At 40.0% G+C, this 21,160-nt stretch overlaps 4 protein-coding genes across 5 annotated transcripts in view; 2 read left to right on the top strand and 2 right to left on the bottom strand.

Moving 5' to 3' along the window:
* LOC134219390 (pseudouridine-5'-phosphate glycosidase-like) overlaps positions 1-14,832 on the bottom strand; it is a 45,954-nt gene extending 31,122 nt beyond the window's left edge. Inside the window, exon 1 of the mRNA XM_062698111.1 lies at positions 14,474-14,832. Coding sequence (XP_062554095.1) covers positions 14,474-14,573 — 100 coding nt within the window. The 5' untranslated portion in view covers positions 14,574-14,832. The remainder of the gene's footprint in view (positions 1-14,473) is intronic.
* On the top strand, positions 6,425-8,393 carry LOC134220064 (uncharacterized). Its single transcript, XM_062699015.1, has 6 exons — positions 6,425-6,450; positions 6,513-6,772; positions 6,830-7,527; positions 7,586-7,931; positions 7,999-8,198; positions 8,257-8,393. Exons 2-6 carry the CDS (start codon positions 6,608-6,610, stop codon positions 8,321-8,323), a joined length of 1,476 nt encoding a protein of 491 aa, XP_062554999.1. The 5' UTR covers positions 6,425-6,450; positions 6,513-6,607; the 3' UTR covers positions 8,324-8,393.
* A 735-nt stretch (positions 14,833-15,567) lies between the features above and the next one.
* LOC134225747 (probable Golgi SNAP receptor complex member 2) lies at positions 15,568-16,457 on the top strand. Its single transcript, XM_062706090.1, has 2 exons — positions 15,568-15,859; positions 15,916-16,457. The coding sequence occupies exons 1-2, from the start codon at positions 15,726-15,728 to the stop codon at positions 16,415-16,417; spliced, it is 636 nt and encodes a 211-aa protein (XP_062562074.1). The 5' UTR covers positions 15,568-15,725; the 3' UTR covers positions 16,418-16,457.
* Positions 16,383-17,568, bottom strand: LOC134225746 (uncharacterized). 2 transcript variants are annotated; one of them, XM_062706088.1, is made up of 2 exons: positions 17,458-17,568; positions 16,383-17,408 (listed from the first exon to the last, which is right to left on the bottom strand). In XM_062706088.1, the coding sequence occupies exons 1-2, from the start codon at positions 17,506-17,508 to the stop codon at positions 16,470-16,472; spliced, it is 990 nt and encodes a 329-aa protein (XP_062562072.1). In that variant the 5' UTR covers positions 17,509-17,568; the 3' UTR covers positions 16,383-16,469. The 2 variants fall into 2 exon arrangements, with proteins under 2 accessions (XP_062562072.1, XP_062562073.1); XM_062706089.1 differs by having other exon boundaries at positions 16,383-17,398; positions 17,458-17,567.
* Positions 17,569-21,160: the final 3,592 nt, after the last annotated feature.

Here is a 21,160-nt window from a genome sequence, read left to right as displayed (position 1 = left end):
ATGACTCATGAATGAAATCACCGATTGCCCGGGTTTTGGTGAACATCACGGGATTGGGGAAGATAAGGTAGCATATTGCTGTATCAATGCCAAGGTATTTGATTCCTTGAATAAATTAGGTCAAGATGTTGCATGCCAGAGATCAGCAATCAAGCGGTCGCGCCATGGGAAGATCTATAGATGGAAACGATAATAATTATGATGTATTCACATTCCATAGCTTTCGAAAATTACTCACAACTTAAAAAAATCGCATTAAGCAACACTTTAGAATCCAGATGCAAGCAACTTCAGTTGCAAGTTTTTCCGTTCTTCACTTCATGAGATTGCAAACAATAAACATTCGGATTTTTTCTTGTTGATTTTTTAGTCTTCTCGTTACTAAGTAACGAAAATATCGAGGGGCGAAAAATTGGAAGAAAAGTGTGTGATGTGTTTTCCATTCAAGGGGCAGCTCGATTTCGCAAAACTTTTGGGTACCGGTAATTTGTACTAATGGAACCAAAAAATGAGTACTAATTTGTTCTGACCCCAACATCTTGATAATTATATCTATGGTAGTGCGCTGGATTCGCCTAAAGATGCGCTAAACAACGCATCAATTAGTTTGACAAATGAAACTTCGGAAGAAAGTTCGGTTCGGAAGTCCCGACTTCCGAATTCTAACTTGGTGCTACGCCGACAATAGTAATCTGCGTTCGATAATTTATTTCAAGACAAAATTTTCAAAACGACTTATCTGCTTTTGTAAACAAAGATTCAAACGACGATTTGACGAATCTGATAGCTCTCCCACGCAAACCAACACCACCTACAGGTAGGTGAAGCTTTCCGCTACCTGTTGATGGTGTTGATTTGCGTGGGAGAGCTATCAGATTCGTCAAATCGTCGTTTGAATCTTTGTTTACAAAAGCAGATAAGTCGTTTTGAAAATTTTGGCTTGATTTAGTTTGTCAAGAACCCATTACAGAGGCTTCATTTCAAAACGTGTTGTATGGTGGACTTCTAGTGCGAAGGTTTTTCCACGACTCTGCCTAACAAGTTGATGTTTGAATTTCACTATTGAAGAAGTTATATAAGGCGCTTGCGGCCGTAACTCATACTAAATGATAAATAAGAAAATTTCAATCATTTAGGCTTTGTTCCAATTGGAGAATTAAACTTAAAAGAGACAGTTAAGAAATTAAAATATCACCCGGAGATAAGAATGGCTGGTGCTACCCAGCAATACCAATAAAACATCGATCAAAAATGATTCGATATCTGTCAAAAATAATCTTGCTCTGCGAGCAGGGTAATTTGAAAATTTTTGAACTGTCACTTTTAAGTTTAATTTGATTTTAATTCGCGAAACGGACCAAAGCCTTAAGAGCCCCGCACATAGCACACGTTTGCGTTGCGTTTGACACATTTCCCATGGGAAAACTGTCAAACGCAACGCAAACGTATCCTATGTGCGGGGCTCTTTAGGCTTAGCTTTGAACTCAAAACTTCAACTGTTATACATGTAAAAATAAACAGGAATGCCGCAATAAATGTTGCTATAGTTTTACGTTTATGCAACGTACACACCAGTCAAGCAGTTCGACAAACATTGACTCCGCCCCCACGAAAACGCTTCGGTTGCTGCTTTGTTTGAACGTGTGTGAAGTTGTTCGAACAACCATTTGACAGTTGCCGGCTCGGTTGGAAAAAATTAAAACGGTTTGATTTTGGTTTGAGTTGTCGGGGGTGGAGTCTGTTGAAGCATCGAAGCAATCATTTAATTAGCAACATCATTCCAAACAATCCATTTCCGTTGCTATGCACATTTGCTTAGCAACCTGTATTATAATCTAGTTACCTGAAATAAAAATTGTATTATTAGTAGTTCAAACCTAATCGGAACCACACGTGTTCAATTATTTTTCTCCCGAGAAATTGTTCCTTGCGTCAGAACCTCGAACAGGTTATGGGACCAGCGGAAAGCTCCTAATCGAAAAATTGAAGAGTGAAGATTTGTTTTTCATTTCTCGAAACGATGGAGTGGGCGAAAATTGTCAAATTGAACAACACGAACTACACTGACCCCACATATATGGGTCACTTTGTAACAATAATTAGTCACTCCATTTTGTATGTTGATCAAATGGAAATGACCCATATTAGTGTGTGACCCATGATTGTGGGGTCAGTGTACCAAGCATGGTCGTTCTCCGTGAAAGCGTTGCTGCGGAGGGAGCAGCTCTGGAAGCACGTGGAACCAGGTACTGCTCCGCAACCGATGACAGACGATTGGATAAACGGAGACGAAAAAACGTTGGCCACGATCCATTTAATGGTGGATGAGAGTCAATATGGGCTGATTCGTAGCAAGACAGATTTGAAGCAACACCATGAGAAAACTACACTAGGGCAACGAGTGACACTCCTTCGTCAAATTACGAACCAGAATTACAAGGTAGGTGACAACATGGAAACCTATTTAGCTGACATCGAAAAGCAGTATGCGCGTCTCGAAAGCTCCGGATTTGAGATGAAAGAGTGCCTAAAGGTGGCGCTAATATTGCGAGGGCTTCCGGAATCCTACAATCCTCTAACGACAGCTTTGGAAGCGCGGGACGAGGACGACCTTACCCTGGAGTTGGTAAAGGTTAAGCTGAGGGACGAAGCGGATAAGCAGCGTAAACGGTCTAGTTCGGACGAACAAGTGCTACGGATGAGCGGAAATAGTACATCGCAGAAAAGTCTCGTGTGCTATCATTGCGGTAAGCCAGGTCATCGAAAGCGAAATTGCAAGGCGTTCCTGTCGGAGAGCAGCGGAAAAGCGGAAGTCAAGGCTAAAACAGTGCGCGAAAACGACTGAATGTCGTTCACGTTTATGGTGCGGTCTGGTATGCTTGACTCATGTGCGTGGATAATCGATTCAGACGCGATGTCACATTTGGCGAAAAATCGCAGTTGTTTTTGTGCGTCTCGATGAGAGTATCCGTCCGGAAAATTCCACCGCCGACGGCAAAGTGTTGTCTACGGCAGGTGTTGGTGACTGTAAAATCGTTATGCGGTGTGATTTTTGCCCCGGGATTAGAGGGAAATTTGATTTCCGTACCGAAACTCGCGGAAAAAGGTGTTCGTGCGGAATTTAATGCACACCAGTGTCAGCTAGCATATGATGGGTCGGTAATTGCAACCGCAGATCGTGTAGGTGGCCTTTACCGGTTGAACATGGCAGAAAAATCGTTACTCGTTAGTGATAAACAGCATAATACAGATTGTTTGCATGTATGGCATCGAAGACTAGGCCATAGGGATCCGAATGTGATTGGCGATGTCGAGCGACGTAGCTTGGCCTCCGGGATGAAGGTCAAGAACTGTGGAATCCGGCAAAATTGTGAATGTTGCGTTGAAGGCAAGATGGCACGGCCGTCGTTTCCTCAAGTAGCCGAGAAGAAGTCAAAGGCGGTGTTGGATATCGTGCACAGCAACGTTTGTGGTCCCATGACGAAGTCGCCAGGAGGATGCCGATATTACATGACGATGATTGACGATCATAGCCGTTATACGGTCGTCTATTTCTTGAAGGAGAAGTCTGAAGTCGCTGATAAAATTCGTGAGTATGTGAGATTCGTTGAAAATCAATTCGGTCGAAAGCCAAAAGTTATCCGTTCAGACCGTGGTGGCGAGTATACCAGCAAAGCCTTGCGTAAGTTTTATGCAGAAGAAGGAATTAAGCCTGAATTCACTGCAGGGTATGCTCCACAACAGAACGGGATAGCTGAAAGGAGAAACAGGACGTTAAATGAAATGGGATTGTGCATGCTATTGGATGCAGGCTTACCTCGACGATTCTGGGCGGAGGCGGTGAACACCGCAGCATACATACAGAACCGGTTACCATCATCAGCAATTGAATTGACGCCATACGAGATGTGGTTCGGTTCCAAACCGGATTTGCAGCATTTGAAGGTCTTCGGCTGCAAGGCTTATGTATGGATACCGCAACAGAAGAGGAAGAAATTTGAAGAAAAGGCAAAGAAAATGACCTTCGTTGGATATGCATCGGACAGCAAAGCTTATCGTTTGTTGGATACGAGTACTGGACAGATAGTCATCAGTCGTGACGTCCGGTTCTTGGAGCTCGATGAGGAACCGAAGAACGTAGAGGATGGGACCATCCGTGACATACAAGACGAATTGGAAAATGAAGAAGAGGACATTGCAGTCCGCTTGTTTAGCGGACAGAGTGAAGAAAATGTAGAAGATGAAGATCAATTTTTCGGATTTGACGAAGATGAAGAGGGAAATCCCCACGACGTTGCGGACGTTCAGGAGGAGCAAGGCGCGGCACTGCCAATTGCTCATGATAATGTACGCCAATCTCAGAGAACAAATTTCGGAGTTCCACCAGCGCGATACAATACTATTGGTTTAGCGGTAAATACGTGCCCAGAGCCAAGAACGTATGCAGAAGCGATGGCAAGTTCGGAAAGCGAGAAGTGGAAAGCGGCTATGGACGAGGAAATAAAATCCCTTCGTGATAATCAAACATGGACTCTTACTAAGGTACCCCAACATCGCAAACTGATTGGCTGCAAATGGGTGTACAAGTGCAAGGAGGACGAGTCCGGGCAGATTGTGCGATACAAGGCCAGGTTGGTCGCACAGGGTTTTTCGCAAAAGTATGGGACTGATTACGATCAGGTATTTGCCCCGGTTGTGAAGCAAATTACACTCCGTACTGTGCTGACGATAGCGAGCAAGCGACGAATGCTTGTCAAGCACATTGACATTAAGTCGGCGTATCTGTATGGCGTGCTTAAGGAGAAGATTTTTATGAAGCAGCCTCCGGGGTACTCTGATGGCGATCCAAATACGGTGTGTTGGTTGAAGCGGAGTCTTTACGGGCTCAAACAATCAGCGCGGGCGTGGAACCAACGGATTGATGCCACACTGAATGACATGGGCTTCCGGAGATCATCTGCTGATCCGTGTTTGTACTTGCGCATTGTGGACGGTTTTTATACGTACATTTTGATTTATGTGGACGATATCGTTGTTGTATGCAGAACGGAGCAGGATTACCGAGAACTAGTAGCAGTTTTGAGTAAGAACTTTCGAATTGCGGAATTGGGCGATTTGAAGTTTTTCCTGGGAATTCGAATTCGACAGTTGGCTGACCGATATGTTTTAAGCCAGCAGTCTTATGTGCTGAAGACATTATCAAGGTTCAACATGGAAAATTGCAAAGTCTCTCGTGTACCTATGACAAGCGGATTCGTACAACAAAAGGAGGAGGATAGTGAACCGTTGGCAGATGCACAACAATACCAAAGTCTTGTAGGTGCTTTGTTATACATAGCTGTCAACACACGACCTGACATTGCTATAGCAACTTCCATTCTCGGCCGGCGGGTGATTAAACCAACGATGGCGGATTGGAATGAAGCTAAGCGGGTGCTTCGTTACCTAAAAGGTACGGCAGATTACGAACTGCACCTGGGTGGCGGTAGAAACCTTCAAGTGGAATGCTTCGTTGATGCAGACTGGGCTGGCGAAGTCGACAACAGGAAGTCCAACACTGGCTACATTTTCAAGTACGGCGGAGGGCTTGTCGGCTGGGGTAGCAGGAAGCAAACATGTGTGTCCCTTTCCAGCACTGAGGCGGAGTACATTGCGCTAGCTGAATGCTTGCAAGAACTGCAGTGGCTACGTCGATTAATTGAAGATTTAGGTGAACATCTAGCGTTGCCGATGGTAGTCAACGAAGACAACCAAAGCTGCATCGCACTGGTAGCGGCAGACAGAACATCGAGGAAGACAAAACACATCGATACAAAGTACTGTTTCGTGAAGGATTTGGCAGCAGCTGGTATCGTGACTATTCGGTACTGTCCTACAGAGCAGATGGAAGCGGATCTTCTCACTAAGCCTTTGGGAGCAGTGAAGCTGAGTCATCTACGATATGCCATTGGAATTCGATCTAATGATGTTGAGGAGGAGTGTTGAAGCATCGAAGCAATCATTTAATTAGCAACATCATTCCAAACAATCCATTTCCGTTGCTATGCACATTTGCTTAGCAACCTGTATTATAATCTAGTTACCTGAAATAAAAATTGTATTATTAGTAGTTCAAACCTAATCGGAACCACACGTGTTCAATTATTTTTCTCCCGAGAAATTGTTCCTTGCGTCAGAACCTCTAACAGAGTCAAGGTTCGCCGAACATGTTTGAGCATTTGTAGTGAAGTTGCACAAACCCCCATATATTTTCTGATGGTTGGTGCTTCGGTCGTTCGTGTGTGATATTGTTGGTCGAATAAATTGATTGTTCGTGACGGTGTTGGTAAAATCTGATGGATGTTTGAACAAACGAGAGGTGGAGTCAATGTTGGTCAAACTGCTTGACCGTGTGTACGTTCCACGGTGGTGTGGCAATTTACAACAATCAACAGGTATGCCATTTAAAAGGTTCGATAATATGACATGCGCAAACGGTTGCCATAGCATTAACAGCAATAAACAATTTACAGCATAACATTAATTTTACTATATGATATAACACTATCATTTTGTGACCATTTAGTGGAGTGTGCTAGCTTTTTGTAGAAAAATCTAAACTACAAAGATGAATTTCGAACGTTTTAGTATGGTCTCAAACGACCTTGTCGAGTTCAAATCCACGTGGCGAACTGGCGAAACGTTAGCACTAGTGAACGCTTCAACTGGCACCGAACCAGCAGCTCCTAAAGTCGATGCAGAGACAGCACCGGTTGACCGAAAAGACATTGGGGTCGGTCCTTTATAATATTACGTTTCAATAAATTCTGTAATGACCTTTTATTTTCAGATTCAAACCGGAGAATCTCCACGCCATACTTCGATTCCATGCGATGACGCAAAGTTGTCTAATTGGTTGAACAAAATTTACCCATTAGTGGACGAAGAGCTTTCTGCTGGCATTACCGAATGCCCTGACGTCAACGATAATTTCTACGATAAAACTGAAAGGATGATCATTCAGAGGCACCAAGAGTTGATGTTGAAAAAGTCAAATCCCGATATGGATGGATCGCAGAAACTCAGCATGGGCGCCGCCGCGTGGCTTTCGACAGCAACGCGAGATGCTCCATTATTAGTTGTCGCGTGTAGCTCATACCACGAAGCGTGGTGTGAGCATACTTACGCATCTGTGACGGTGTTCATGCCGCGGCGAGACACGTACAGATCGGTTCAATGGATTGAACTGTGCAGCAATCCAATAAAAGCGTGTATCGAAACATTAGAGACCAACCCATTCAATAAAGACATGTTCGCCGGTGGTACCGTTTCCGGTGATGTGTATATTTGGCACTACGAGCTGAATCTGAAACATGAACAGAACTCATTTTCGGAATTGTTTTCCGAAACTACTGACTTCGGCAAGGTGGTTGACATGGCCTGGATTAAGCCAAACCCTTTAACTAAAGATTTTGGCTTGCTGTCGTGCCACAGTGACGGGGTTGTTATCTTGTGGAAAATTGGCAAGCATATAGGGAAAGACAAAACGTAATTACAAGCAAATCATATTCTTTTGATTGAAAAAATGACATTTTATCTTCGACAGATTCCGCATTTCGACAACAACTTCGCCACATTCATCAATAATGTTAACACAAATTCTTACTATTTCTAATTCGGAGTTTGTAGTCGGCACCGTAGATGGGAGTATTTTACTCTGCTCGGTGAATCAACTGATACCATTAGCTAATGGTCCGAGCAGTAGTGGAACCATACAAGGAACATCATCATCTTCCAGCAGAAAAAATGTCTTCGCACCAGCAATCACCGAATTACAGCCGCATTCGTTTGCTGTAACGACGTTACTAAAAAGCGAAAATTCTAGGCAACAACTTTTGATCAGCTGTGATCTAAGCGGAGAAGTCTACTTCCATGACATCACGGATGCTATCGTAAATATTAAACATTATGAATTTTATACATGACCAGTTTTTAACGTCAAATAATTTCTAACCACAGAATTCGACACCAACGTTGATCATCAAAATGCCTCTGCCGTTTAAAAACCGAATCGTTTGTTCAGATGACATGCGTTTTATACTGAGTCCCAACAGCGATGGAATATTGAATGTTTATAAAATTGACAATGGCTCGCAAGAAACCATTGAAACGGGAGGCCTGAACGGAAAACCAAACTTAATTAAAAGTAGTCCTAATGGGTAAGCACATGTGATTCAACCGTTTAGTTTATCAAATCACAATATTTTTAACCATCAGGAAATGGCTGATAACTGGACCTTACGATGGGAGCTTCGTCATCTATTCAGTCGACAAAGACATTTGAGATAAATATCTGTAAGGCAGATGTTGAAATAGCTTTATAGCTGTTGTATGATTTTGATAAATAAACGCTCAATTTTTCATTTAATCAAAACTTATCACGGTGTACGCTACCTCGAACTAACCTTACTTTTTTGAGGGTCTACCAAACTAAGTTTTTATAACACTCAATATCCAACCTGTCCGGCTGCTCGCTTTAGCCTTGACCAGGGCTCAGGTCAGATTCATATCGACTTCCTTTATTTCTCTGATGCTAAGTCTGCCTCTGTGGTGATGTCTTGCCGAAATCCAGTTCAGCGGTTGTTTGCCGATTTTTCTCCACTGTTTCGTAATGTATGACCGACCTACACGCCGCTCTCGAATTTCTAGACGATGCAGATGGTGGCTGGGATCGATTCCAGGTGTCGGTCTAGGCCGGTGTCTCGACTTCCCCGCATGGGCATAAAAGTATCATTGTGCTAGCCTCATGATATACGAATGCAAAAAGGGTAACCTGGCCTAAAAACCTCGCAGTTAATAACTGTGGAAGTGCTTAATGAACACTAAGCTGCGAGGCGGCTCTGTCCCAGTGTGGGGATGTAATGCCAATGAGAAGAATAAGAAGTGAGGATACCTCATTCCCGAATAATAAAACGTAGATACGGCTGATAAATATTACTTAAATAATAGATAAATACTTGTAGCTTCTGCGAAATCTGATGCACACCAAGTCTCACTGGCGTATAACAACATAGATTTCACGTTAGAGTTGAATTTGAATATTCGAAATTTGGTTCGATGACTAATGTTTCGTACTCGCAAAAGCAGCCCTAGCCTCATTGATCCTTGCTCCTATGTCGATCTTGGTTCCGCCGTGCGACACTAACTGCCTGCCCTGATATTGAAATTTATCGACATTTCCCACTGCTTGCTCAGCTACTGTAAAGCTTCCAACTGCTGTACAAAATCCTTCAGTGCTTAACAAATGTTTCTGACTTTTATATCATGCTTTGTATCGTTTAATTGCGATTACCATCATCGATAAACGTGATGATTTATCTTTGTACTTGTTTGTATACCATCGATCCTTGATTCTATTTCTTTGTTTTTCTATTTCTTTGTTTCTGTTTGGGTGGTGCTGTACTTCTGTGCACACATCCACTTCCCGAGGTTCCCGAGTAGCACACTTGTCATATGCCAGTTACTGCGACTGATTGCGACCAAATCTAGTAACTTTGGAGTTACTGCAACAAAATCTATCTGAACTGTGCTACTAGGGCTGTCCCCAACATGTTTGGTGCTTATGAAGACTTAGGGGCGATTCAAATATGAAGGTTGAAGGTTTCCAGACTAAGGCTGGAGTGGCATGTGCAGTACACAAAAGTCTTCTCCATTCAGCACGGCCCATGACTGCACGTCGCTAATCACGCAGTCTGCGGAGGGTCCGCAAATCATCCTCCATCTGATCGATCCACCTTGCCCGCTGTGCACCTCGCTTTCTTGTTCCCGTCTGGTCGTTGTCGAGAACCATTTTCACCGGATTACTGTCCGACATTCTAGCTACGTGCCCGGCTCACCGCAGTCTCCCGTTTTTGGCGGTGTGAACGATGGGTGGTTCTCCAAGCAGCTGATGCAACTCGTGGTTCATTCGCCTTCTCCACGTCTGTCATCTGCACCCCACCATAGATGGTACGCACCATTTTCTTTTCGAAAACTCTCAGTGCGCATTGGTCCTCCACGAGCAACGTCCAGGTCTCGTGTCCATAGAGAACTATCGGTCTAATAAGCGTTTTGTAGATAGTCAGTTTGGTACGGCGACGAACTCTATTCGATCGGAGCGCTCTGCGGAGTCCAAAGTACATATGATTTCCTGCCATGACGCGTATCCGAATTTCTCTGCTGGTATCGTTATCGGAGGTCACCAGTGAGCCCAAGTACACGAATTCTTCAACCACCTCGACTTCATCACCACCAATACAAACTCGTGGTGGGTGGCTACGTTGTCCTCTCTTGAGCCTCTTCGTATCATGTACTTCGTCTTCGACGTGTTAATAATGTTAATAAAATCCGTTTAGTTTCGCTTTTCAGTCTGATGTAGGCTTTCTCCATCCTCTCAGAATTACGTGTCATAATACCAATGTCGCCGGCAAAACCAAATAAGGTCAGCGGTCTTATTATTGAGATGGCTGATCACTAGAGTGATTCAAATTTTGACTTTTTCGCTCCCCTGTGCATGAACTATTGTTTTTGCTATTTTAATAGTCCTCCCAAATTTTTAGCTGATTTGGATGTAATTTGATTGCGCACGTGCCATTTGAAAGTTATATGAAAATCTCTATGGAAATTGTCACTTATGTAAAGGATCGTTTCGTGAAGCAGCCCAGAATTTATTTGAAATGTTTAACGCATCGCCATCATAGAATATATCCTAAGCTGAAAGTCAGTTGTTGATGCGAAGCAATCTGACTTTTGTGTGCAAAATTATAAAGAAAACAGAAATACTCATTATTGATATTGATGTTATTCTTTTACGGGTTAAATTGAATTTCCCACAATTCAGTATTTCCCTAATAACTTTTGTTGCCAGCATCAAATCGTTTAGCAACAACGACGATATTTTTTCTTGTTAAATTTCCCATGTTGCTAACGTATTCATACATTTTAGGAGCTTAATGGGCAATGATGAGGAACAGTTTTTCACAAGTTACTGTTTTCATAGTAATTTTCATACAAGCTTCAAACAGCTTGTGCTCAGTCAAATTACATCCAAATTAGCTAAAAATTTAGGACGATTATTAAAATAGCAAATGCCATCGTTTAAGCATAGGGGAACAAAAAAGTCAAAATTTGAATAACTCTACTGATCACTATGCGGATCAAAACGAAAGCCAAGGAAATTTGACTTCAACGATCGACATAATTAATGAGTTGAAGGTACTTTCCAGTGCAGTTAAATCACTGGGAAATAAAACAGTTTCAACTAACAACCAATTAATATTACCATCAATAGAAACACCCTCCACCTTGGAAGTGGAGTTGTCTACACTAATTGGGTTGTTGAGCAGAGAAAAATATGAGGTTTTTATAGTTTAACATAAAGAGCATGCTTTTCTGATCTCCAACATATTTTTATTTTGCTTGTAAAACTTTTATTTTCATTTTTGTATAGCAAACAATAAGCCATTTTAATCGATAGAATGACACTAACATTCATAGAATGACAGTTGGCCCATGCAGCATAAGAACAAATTTTTAGTCCCATATAAATTGAAAATCCAAATTAAAAATTGTTCCGGGGCTCCAAAAATTCTGAAAAATTGAGGTTAGGCTCAGTTTTTTATGCAGATTCAGAATACGTAAAAACATATATACCCCTAAACAACCCAATTGCCGATAACTCTGGTTGGCGTCGACTAGATACTTGTCGAATGTGGGAGGCAGACTGGTAAGAGTACAACGCGCGCAAACTTCTTCTCTTTTTTCTTCAACGGCTCTACATTACTGTTGTATCAGCCCTACGAACGCACCCCGAGAATGATGAGAGATAAAGAGTAATCGTCAGACATACTCTATCGAATAAACGATGATCGCAGTTGATTTGCGACATCCAACCTAACAACATGTGTTTTAATTTTAACTCCACTCGCAATTCGTCGTTTGTCCACCTCCGGTTATATGCAGTATCTCGGTTATTACAGTGGCGACGAGGATGGGATAGGCGTTTATTGTGCGTGCACTGCGCGCAATTATTTTGTATTTTCACGACCGCCGGCAATGGTGCTTTTGGCGTGATTTTTTTTCCGGAGTAACTACTTAAGTTGTTTGGTGAATAGTGTTACCGCGCAAATTGGACTATTTTTTCTTCACAATTTTAAAATGTTTGCCAAAGTAGTTTTTTATGTTTTAGTGTATGTGTATGTGTGGGAATAGCATAGCGTGAAAAATTGCTTTTGCATGTGAAATGGCGCTAATTATTATTTTATAGTGAAAACCTCACAAGGTCGACATTTGATGTGATTTTTTGCTTCGTTTGGCGGGTTTTGCATGATTTTCATCTGATCAATGCTCTGCGTGTTTGCACGTTTCGGTTTGTGAAGCATTTGTTTTCAACACTATATACACGTAAAAAATAACCTTATATGTTATGGCAAAAACCATTCGAAAATACTTATACTCTTCATTATGTCCCCTAATGAACGATCCCATATCAAAAAGCTAATAACATTTATAAGTTAATGAAAAGTATAAGTTTCCGAATGTATGTGACTAATGCGATGTATAAGTTTTTTCTTATACATGTCATTAAGCGCCTGATTTAGCAAAAAAGTATTAGAAATATTAATAATAAACAACATTAAATTTTTTTACGTGTACATTTTATTGAGAAAGATTTTTTTGTGTTGTAGTCACGTTATGATATGTTCGTATTTTTGTTATGTTTTTTGCATTTTTTTGGTATGACGTAGATTACCATGTAATTTGTACATTTTTGTTTGTGATAGAGAAAAGCATTTCTGTTGTTTTTATATTGACTCCAAAGAATAATTACAACTGGAACTTGGCCTGCTTTTCAACTTAGTATTCTATTAGCATATGCTACATTCTGGCTTTGAGAAAATATATCCTCAGTTATTAACTGAAAGCTTTTCTATGTCCGCCATTGCATTACATGTATGTTGTGTGACAAGTACAATGGATACACTATGCCCAGGGAGTCGAGAATGTTTCCAAACCGAAAACATCCTAGACCGGACCGAGAATCGAACTCGCCTTCTCCGGATTGGCAATTGGCCTATGCATCGCAAGGCTACTGGAGACACACAAAAACTTAGTATTGCAGTTTGCGTTGAGTTCGCCAAATGCACGAAGTTGCAGCAAACATGCAAAAGATCTTGCATACAGTGTTGCTGATTAATTTATCTTTCAAGAAGATTATGTTATAATCGAAGTCGTAATGATTTGTCATTCTATTTAAGCAATATATAATGAGCTCTTACTCCACATTTAAAATACTGTGATAGAAAGTTATGTTTTTACAGGAAACTAAAATAAAACTAATAAATAAAGTGCCAATGTTTGACATACTTCCCCTGAAAAGTAAGTAAACCACACGGAAGAAAAAAAGTACCCAAAATTGAGTACTTTTAAACTTACTTTTGAGTTATTTTTTCTCTTCGCTTTCATCCACTCTTTCTTTTGTTGTCAAAAACAAAGAGCCAAACAATCCAACGACGCCATTTCAATACGGGAAGCCAATTTTGAGTTTTATTACCTGAGGTCGAAATTGAGTGAATTAAACTTAAATGTGGGTCAATAAATGTTCCGTTGGGTACTTTTTTAACATGGGAGTAAAGGCAAACTACTTCGACCCTACTTACTCAATTTTGGCTTCCCGTACGGATGTTCGAGGTTGGGTAAATTAAACTCACTATTGGGTAGTTTATTTCTTCCGGTTAGCACCACTGCTCCGATGTACACATCAAACTAAAACTAACGTGAATCCAATGAATAACACGCCTAAAACAGACGAATCAGCATGAATTTTGACAGCTCGTTCCTGTGCAAGTTGCTTGCAGGTTGTCTGCAATGCTAATTTTATTTGCAAATCGCAATAACTCTAAAACACTTTTATTTATAATACTAACACAACACGCTTAACTCATTTCACAGTATTCGGTAATTTTTACCGAAAACTCAACAGCAGAGCTGTTCGGTAATTATTGTACAGATTTTTTGTAATTTTTCCCATTGTTCAACTGTCAAAATCAACGAAAATCAGTCAAATTATTTACCGAACAGTTCTGCTGTTGAGATTTTTTTTCGGCAAAATTTTACCGAATTCGGCGATTTTTTTAAGTGTGAATACAGCACCACCGGTGATTGTCTTAAGCTGCCAGAGGAAAAGAGAACACGCCACGCGTTCGCAGGCTATTTATAATGGACAAACTGCTGATCCGGCAGTTTGGGTCGTCCACGTTGTCTGACTGCAATTGGTGCACCTGAGTGGCACGATGTTCCGATGTTTCCCTAACGCTGAAATCATTGTCGACATCAGTTTGGTTTTTTTTCCTTGTCCTTGACCTTTTTTTCATTATCGGAACGAACGGTGTTTATTTTCTATTTTTTGCATAATACATTCCCGTTAGTTGTATTTATTTTTCTGCGTAAGAGTTACCTTCCGGCCGTCCTTCTGTAGCTGAATCGTAGTCTGTTATTGTCTCGTCATCTTTAAGTGGGCTAACAAATACCCCGCTCTCATCTTCACTGTCGTTCATCAAACGAGGATCATTTGATAACTCGTTGACTCACAACACACCTATCAGCACTTGATCAACAAAACAAAGATTTATGGAGCAAAAACTTGTTCACAAACCACCGCTATCTTCACAATACACTGTATGCAGAGAAATCACCACCACAACGCTGACAACAGTCTAAAGTTGAGGTTTATGATGACCAATCGTATCAAAAACGTCGCGAAATTCGACACTTGAGAATATTTTCCAACGCTCGTGTTGCACCAGATTTCGAGAAAGAGGAATTCCACTTTTCTGCTTTTGTTTACACAATCATATATTGTACGTGGATTTCCCTATTGGACCCGACCGTTCGAAATAGTCGCTCCTTGAACGGTCGTTGAAATTTGAAATTGCCGTTTTCACCTTCACACCCGTCTTCATAGTAAAATCTGTCAAAACTGACAAGTCTGCCACGTGCTTTTTGCTGTTTCCCTTGGACTTCTCTTTCTTTTTCCGATGTTTTGACATCTGTTTTGATAGACAAGGAGCAAAAACAAGGTAATCTACCAAACATTTATTGAGTTTGGCAAACCTTGCTGGAAAAGAGAACGTTTGAAATAGGCAAGTGAACCGACCTTCGAATCTATTGGTCAAGTAAATCCACAATATTGTCGGCGTAGCACCAAGTTAGAATTCGGAAGTCGGGACTTCCGAACCGAACTTTCTTCCGAAGTTTTATTTGTCAAACTAATTGATGCGTTGTTCAGCGCATCTTTAGGCGAATCCAGCGCACTACTTCCGAAGTTGAGAAAGTTGCCTGTATCTGGAGAAAAATCCAACTTCGGTATAAAAAGCGGTAAAATATTATTCCGGATAGACAATACCTACGTCGAATTGGAAAAGTATCAGAATAAAATACGCCTTTTTTCTTATTCATTCATGAATGCAACATGCAACGCATGCAACATCAAATCAAAAGGTTGCGCGACATTTAGTTTCCCGCTAGATGGCACTGAGCTTTGTTTTTGGTACAACTCAAACTGTCAAATCCAGTTGTGATGTGTCGTCGAACTTATAATTCAAAAAATTCGATTCTTAATACTAAAGTAAAATATCTGAAATTTTATACCTTAATTAGATGTATCATAAACATAATTCCGTAAATAATTGCGAGAGAAGTATTGCACCATGGAGGCCCTTTATTTCCAAACCAATAGCCTGATTCAAGAAACCCAGCAATGTTTCCAACAGCTCAGTGGTGTACGTGTCGACTCCGTCACGGTGGAAGCGGATATCCAAACTAAGCTAGCAGCGATTAATGCGTAAGTTGGCAAGTTTCTTTAGGCAAAATCTATCCAACCAAAACCTCACATTCCAGTAACTGTGATCGTTTAGACGTGCTGCTATACAAAGTTCCGGTTGCCCAACGCCCGAACGCTAAGATGCGGGTAGACCAACTCAAATACGACGTACGACATCTGCAAGCCGCCCTGAAGCTATACCAAGACAAAAGAGCTCGCAAAGAAGTGGAACTGGCGGAGCGGGAGAGCCTTCTGAACAAACGCTTTACGGCCAATTCGGAAACGTCAATTGATATCGATTACTCGCTGCAGCACCACAACTCGATGCAGAACGCCCATCGAGGGGTGGACGAAATGCTGTGGACCGGATCGAACATACTGGACGGGCTGCGGAACCAGAGGGAAACGCTAAAAGGGGCCAGGAAACGGATACTGGATGTCGGCAATACGCTGGGACTTTCGAATCAAACAATGAAGATGATCGAGCGGAGGCTTGTTGAGGACAAGAACGTAATGATCGGAGGAATGATTGTGACACTGTTGATTATCGTACTGGTTATTTACTTTTTTGTATTTTAAAATAATTGCTCGAGATGACTTTAATACATTCTGTAAGACACGCAACGGCTTATTAATCATATTCTTCGGTTTCTTGCATGGTATGTGAAATAAATTTGCTCCATTTGGAAGCAGAGTCTGGTGGTATTTGCTGTTGTGAGAGTGAACCGGATGCTTCAATATTTGATTGCATAGTTTCCTGTGATTCTGAAGAACCGGAATCCGACCATTTCGATTTCTTTGCAAAGCTCATCAAAGGAATTTGAGTAACATGGAATTCTTTAACACATGATTGCCTTTTTGCAGAAGCACCATTTATATTAGGCTCTATGGAGGATTGTTCCTTCAAAAACGAGTGTGGTTTGGGCTTAGATGTGACCAGTGGTTCATCGTTATTAATATTAGTGCAACTAACTCTTACCTCGGAAGGAATAGATTTAGGATTGGTATCAAATTTAGTTTTAGGTTGCCATTTGAAATGTTTTTTATCCTGTTGACTCATTCTATGGAAATCTGCAAGTGGTTTCAATCTTGACGTAGAGCCTGAACTTTCAAAGGCATTTCTAGGTTCTGATGGAGCGGAATTTTCTGTTTTTTTATCGTCCACCCTGAGGATATTTTTTTCACCTCTAACCCAATTGCACAACGATCTCTCTTGAACCTTTACTTGCATGTTATCGTCACATTTTTCGTCATCTGTCTTCGAGCAGAAACTTTCCCATTTACTGAAACTATTATCCTTTTTCATATCTGGTGCTTGATTGCGATTAGCCACCAATCGTTCCGATTCCTCTCGGATTGAGTTCTCAATCAAAGGTGGTTCCATCTTACCTGTCAGCACTAGCTCTGCTACATCTCTTTCGGATTGGTCCATCTTTTGCGAACTTACGCTCAGCTGCTGCACCATCAGCCGACATTCCCGACCCGAACCGCGTATGTATTCCTTGATGAGCGACTGTTTAGCACCGCACATTTTGCAGGTCCATTTTTTCGATTTTTTCACTATGTCGGACTGTGGAGATTATTAATAATCCGTACATTTAAAAAACAGTAGCAATTACCTGATATTTTCTACATTCAAAACAGCAAACCACTCGCAACTCCTGCGGCATTTTTTTGACTCCGAAGAAAACGGTTCCTTTTGCTTGACCATCAGGGCCCTCAACCCCGCATCAAACGAAAGCGAACAAAACAAAACGTGAAAATTCTACGCGCGTGCTTTCGATCAAAAGCTCTTTGCATCCGAGGGAAGGGATAAGCATGCGATAATAAGATTTTGAAGGGCACATGCACGGTAATATTGGAATATTCATTTTAGTAGTATTTAGTCTTATTTGAGAATATGGCCAATACATACGTCAAAAATGCGAAGTTTCAAATCATTGGTGGAGAGTATTTTTCACTCCTTTTAAAGTCTGTAAAAGGAATTAAAAATGAGTAATATTTTAAAGAAATTAAAATTTCATAACCAGCCGTGCGGTAAGACGCGCAGCTACACTGAAAATAGTCTTGTAGTAAAAATAACTGCATGAGCGTTTTTAAATCGACTATTTCAAGAAATAGTAAAAATAACTACAGCGATTGTCAAGATAACTGAACTGTCAACAGTAAAACTAACCACTTCATTTCAGACGGCGTTCATTTTGAGCTTGTAAAATGTGTGCCTCGGATAGAGGTTTAAAATGTCTTTTTTGTAGAAAGTGAGATCTTGTTTGCAAATAACTAATGACAAATAATGGAAACCAATCCTGGTAAGTTGATTATCTAAAGCATACCTTGTAAAATTTTAAACATATATTTTTTTTTCTAATGTTTCAGAATTTAAACATTCGGCAGCAAGCGCCTTCAACCAAGCCATCAACTGAATGGGAATTCATCTGAAATTACGACATGCATCAATGTGGCCATTAATGGAAGGATGTGGGCTGCTGGCCCGGAATATCTCCCTCATCTAATTCCCCCTCGACTCGGATTATCTCCTATATCTTTTCCCCTCGGAATACCTCCCCGACAAGAAGGACAAATTCACCGTAGGCGAATTTAATCGTGACATCCTAAACCACTATTATTAAATATTATGTATTTTATTCGGAAATAATATAAAAATGAACAATAAAATAATTACTCTGGTTTACACAAAATTGTGAATTTCCAATACTGCTATCGTTCTAAAATGGGCATGGTATTGCGCATAAGCCCCAAAATTTTATTCCCACCTTTGGGTTTCCGCGCCGAGCACTCAGCGCCAGACTCGGCGACAAGGAGATAGTCGTCAAGTTGGTACTCCTGATTTTTTGGCAACTGATGTCGATTGGTTGTGTGAGTGCACCGGTGTCAAAAAATAGAGCTTTTAGCTAAAAATGTAATTGTCAAATGCACATTTTGACAGTAATATAGATGTATGAGTGAATAAAATATGCAAATGCTCTATCGCGGAAGTAGTCGCTGAAGACAAGTGTCAATGATTTCAGTAACGAAACGAAAAGTTTCAATGCAAAATACAATAATATTTACTACAATGTTTACAACTGCACATAGTAGTTTTAACAACAAATGTAGTTAAATTCGGCAATAAATGTCAAAAAATACGGCATAGTAAAATCAACTGCAGTCATAGTTCATTCGAGTGCAAATTGTAGTCTGCACAAATCAAGTGGTAAAATGTTTTTAATTTAACCCTCGATTCGGTCGATATTACCATGCCGCTCCTTATTTCAGTGTACAAAGCAAGACCACCCGAATAAAAAATACAGTAGAATAACAATACAATTTATTGTAACACTACTATTAATAACATTAAATTGGCAATAGATTGTATTGTAAATGAAACCATAGAAATACATTAGAATGCATTGTTATGAACCATTTACTCAAATGTAAATGAAGATTTCGCAATAGAATGTACGGGTTGTTAAGTATCGTAACTATACAAAATCTGAGATTTTTCCATACATTTTTTTCGTCACACAATCCAGTATTTTGCGCTCGGTAATGGCGGCGTGAGTTCCTCTGCATTTGACATTCAAGAGGTAGAAAACATTGGAACTCATCAAGTATGCCTTGATACAATTCAAAATATTGATCGAAATCAACAAATGTCATCCTCCTTTTTTAGCGGTATCTTTTGAAAATTCAAATTATGAATTGCTTTTAAATGTAACATTTTTAATATTAATCATTCTTCATATATTTCAGGCTTGTCATGACAAAGATAAATGAAGATTCTTAGACATACAAAACATACAAAAAGTATCGATAGCTGTACGTGATTAGTCTCTGCTCTCCCATTCTCACTCACCACTGGATGTAAAGCTTGCAAGATTGTAGGGGAAAACATTTTGTTTAGTTTTGCACATTGAAACAACTTTTAAAACAATAAATTTAATTTAGCTTTAGCCTATGAGTTTATGCAGATAATGTTGCATCAGTTAGTTTTCAATTGTATGCCATAAAACCTATGCTCATTTTCTTAAGAGACCAATTCGGAAGTAGGTTATATGTACAGATATCATCCATTATGTGCCTACATTCTGTCTCGAGCATCGTTATGACTCATATAATCAAATAATTCAAACGTAGATCCTGAGGAAAAGGAATGGGATTGAAAAACAAATGTTTCATTATGTGATCAACTAAAATAATGATTAATCTTAAATTAATAAATTGACTACATAATGATGTAATAAACGGGTCCAAATATATTGAATCAGAATAGTTGAGAAATATTACCTGCTCTATAAATACTAGCAGAAAAGTAGAGTAAGTTCATAATGAAAATCAGTAATGAAGGTTCAATCTATTTTGATTACCTTTGACTGATTTCCTTCCAGAAACTTTGGAACAGTAACTATATTCGAAAAAAATGTCTGCTGAACTATTAATTTTCACAAGCATAGACGCGAGAACCTGACACGTTTCTTCGTCCAGTAAAAGAACATTAAGTAGCCTATCCATTACAAAACCTAAAATATAAGAAAAGCATTAATACTATAGGTAAATCAACAGATACACAATAAAAACTTATTTATTTTCTGAAAATTGCTGTGCAAAATAATTGACATTTGTTTGTTGATACCAAAAATATTATATAGATCATGGCAGACTTGATGAGTTCCAATGTTTTCTACCTCTTGAATGTCAAATTGAGAGGAACTCACGCCGCCATTATCGAGCGCAAAATACTGGATAGAGTGTATGGTTAATATATTGTTGAAATATCCGAACAAAACTGTTCAAAATACAATGGATTGTATTGTATTTGTATAGTAAAACAATTAGATTTTTGATTTCTCAGTTGTGGCAGCTTTACTGTTCAACAATGCAATTTAAAGGGAAAAATGCATATTTGCCGCTTTGAGGCAAATATTGTTATATAGTTTATATGCAATGTAAAGACACGTTTCAAAAGTTATCAATGTATGAATCTTATGTACGAAATTTTTTAAAAAACAATTGCAAGTATTGTTACATTGGTGAAATATGTTGATGTATTGTATCCTCAGTGTGGATACAATCTGTGCAACCATCAAGAAACAATATATCCTATTGTATACCGTACATTGTATGGTAATTCAATTGTTTACACAATTGAACCAATAGTACATTTTTATCCGGGAATGCTGAGGGTGGCTGGGTTCGATTCCCGGTGCCGGTCTAGGCAATTTTCGGATTGGAAATTGTCTCGACTTCCCTGGGCATAAAAGTATCATCGTGCTAGCCTCATGATATACGAATGCAAAAATGGTAACCTGGCTTAGAAACCTC

This window comes from Armigeres subalbatus, chromosome 3, assembly GCF_024139115.2.
Source record: "Armigeres subalbatus isolate Guangzhou_Male chromosome 3, GZ_Asu_2, whole genome shotgun sequence".
Lineage (NCBI taxonomy): Eukaryota > Metazoa > Arthropoda > Insecta > Diptera > Culicidae > Armigeres > Armigeres subalbatus.
This window is presented reverse-complemented; position numbering and strand designations above follow the sequence as displayed.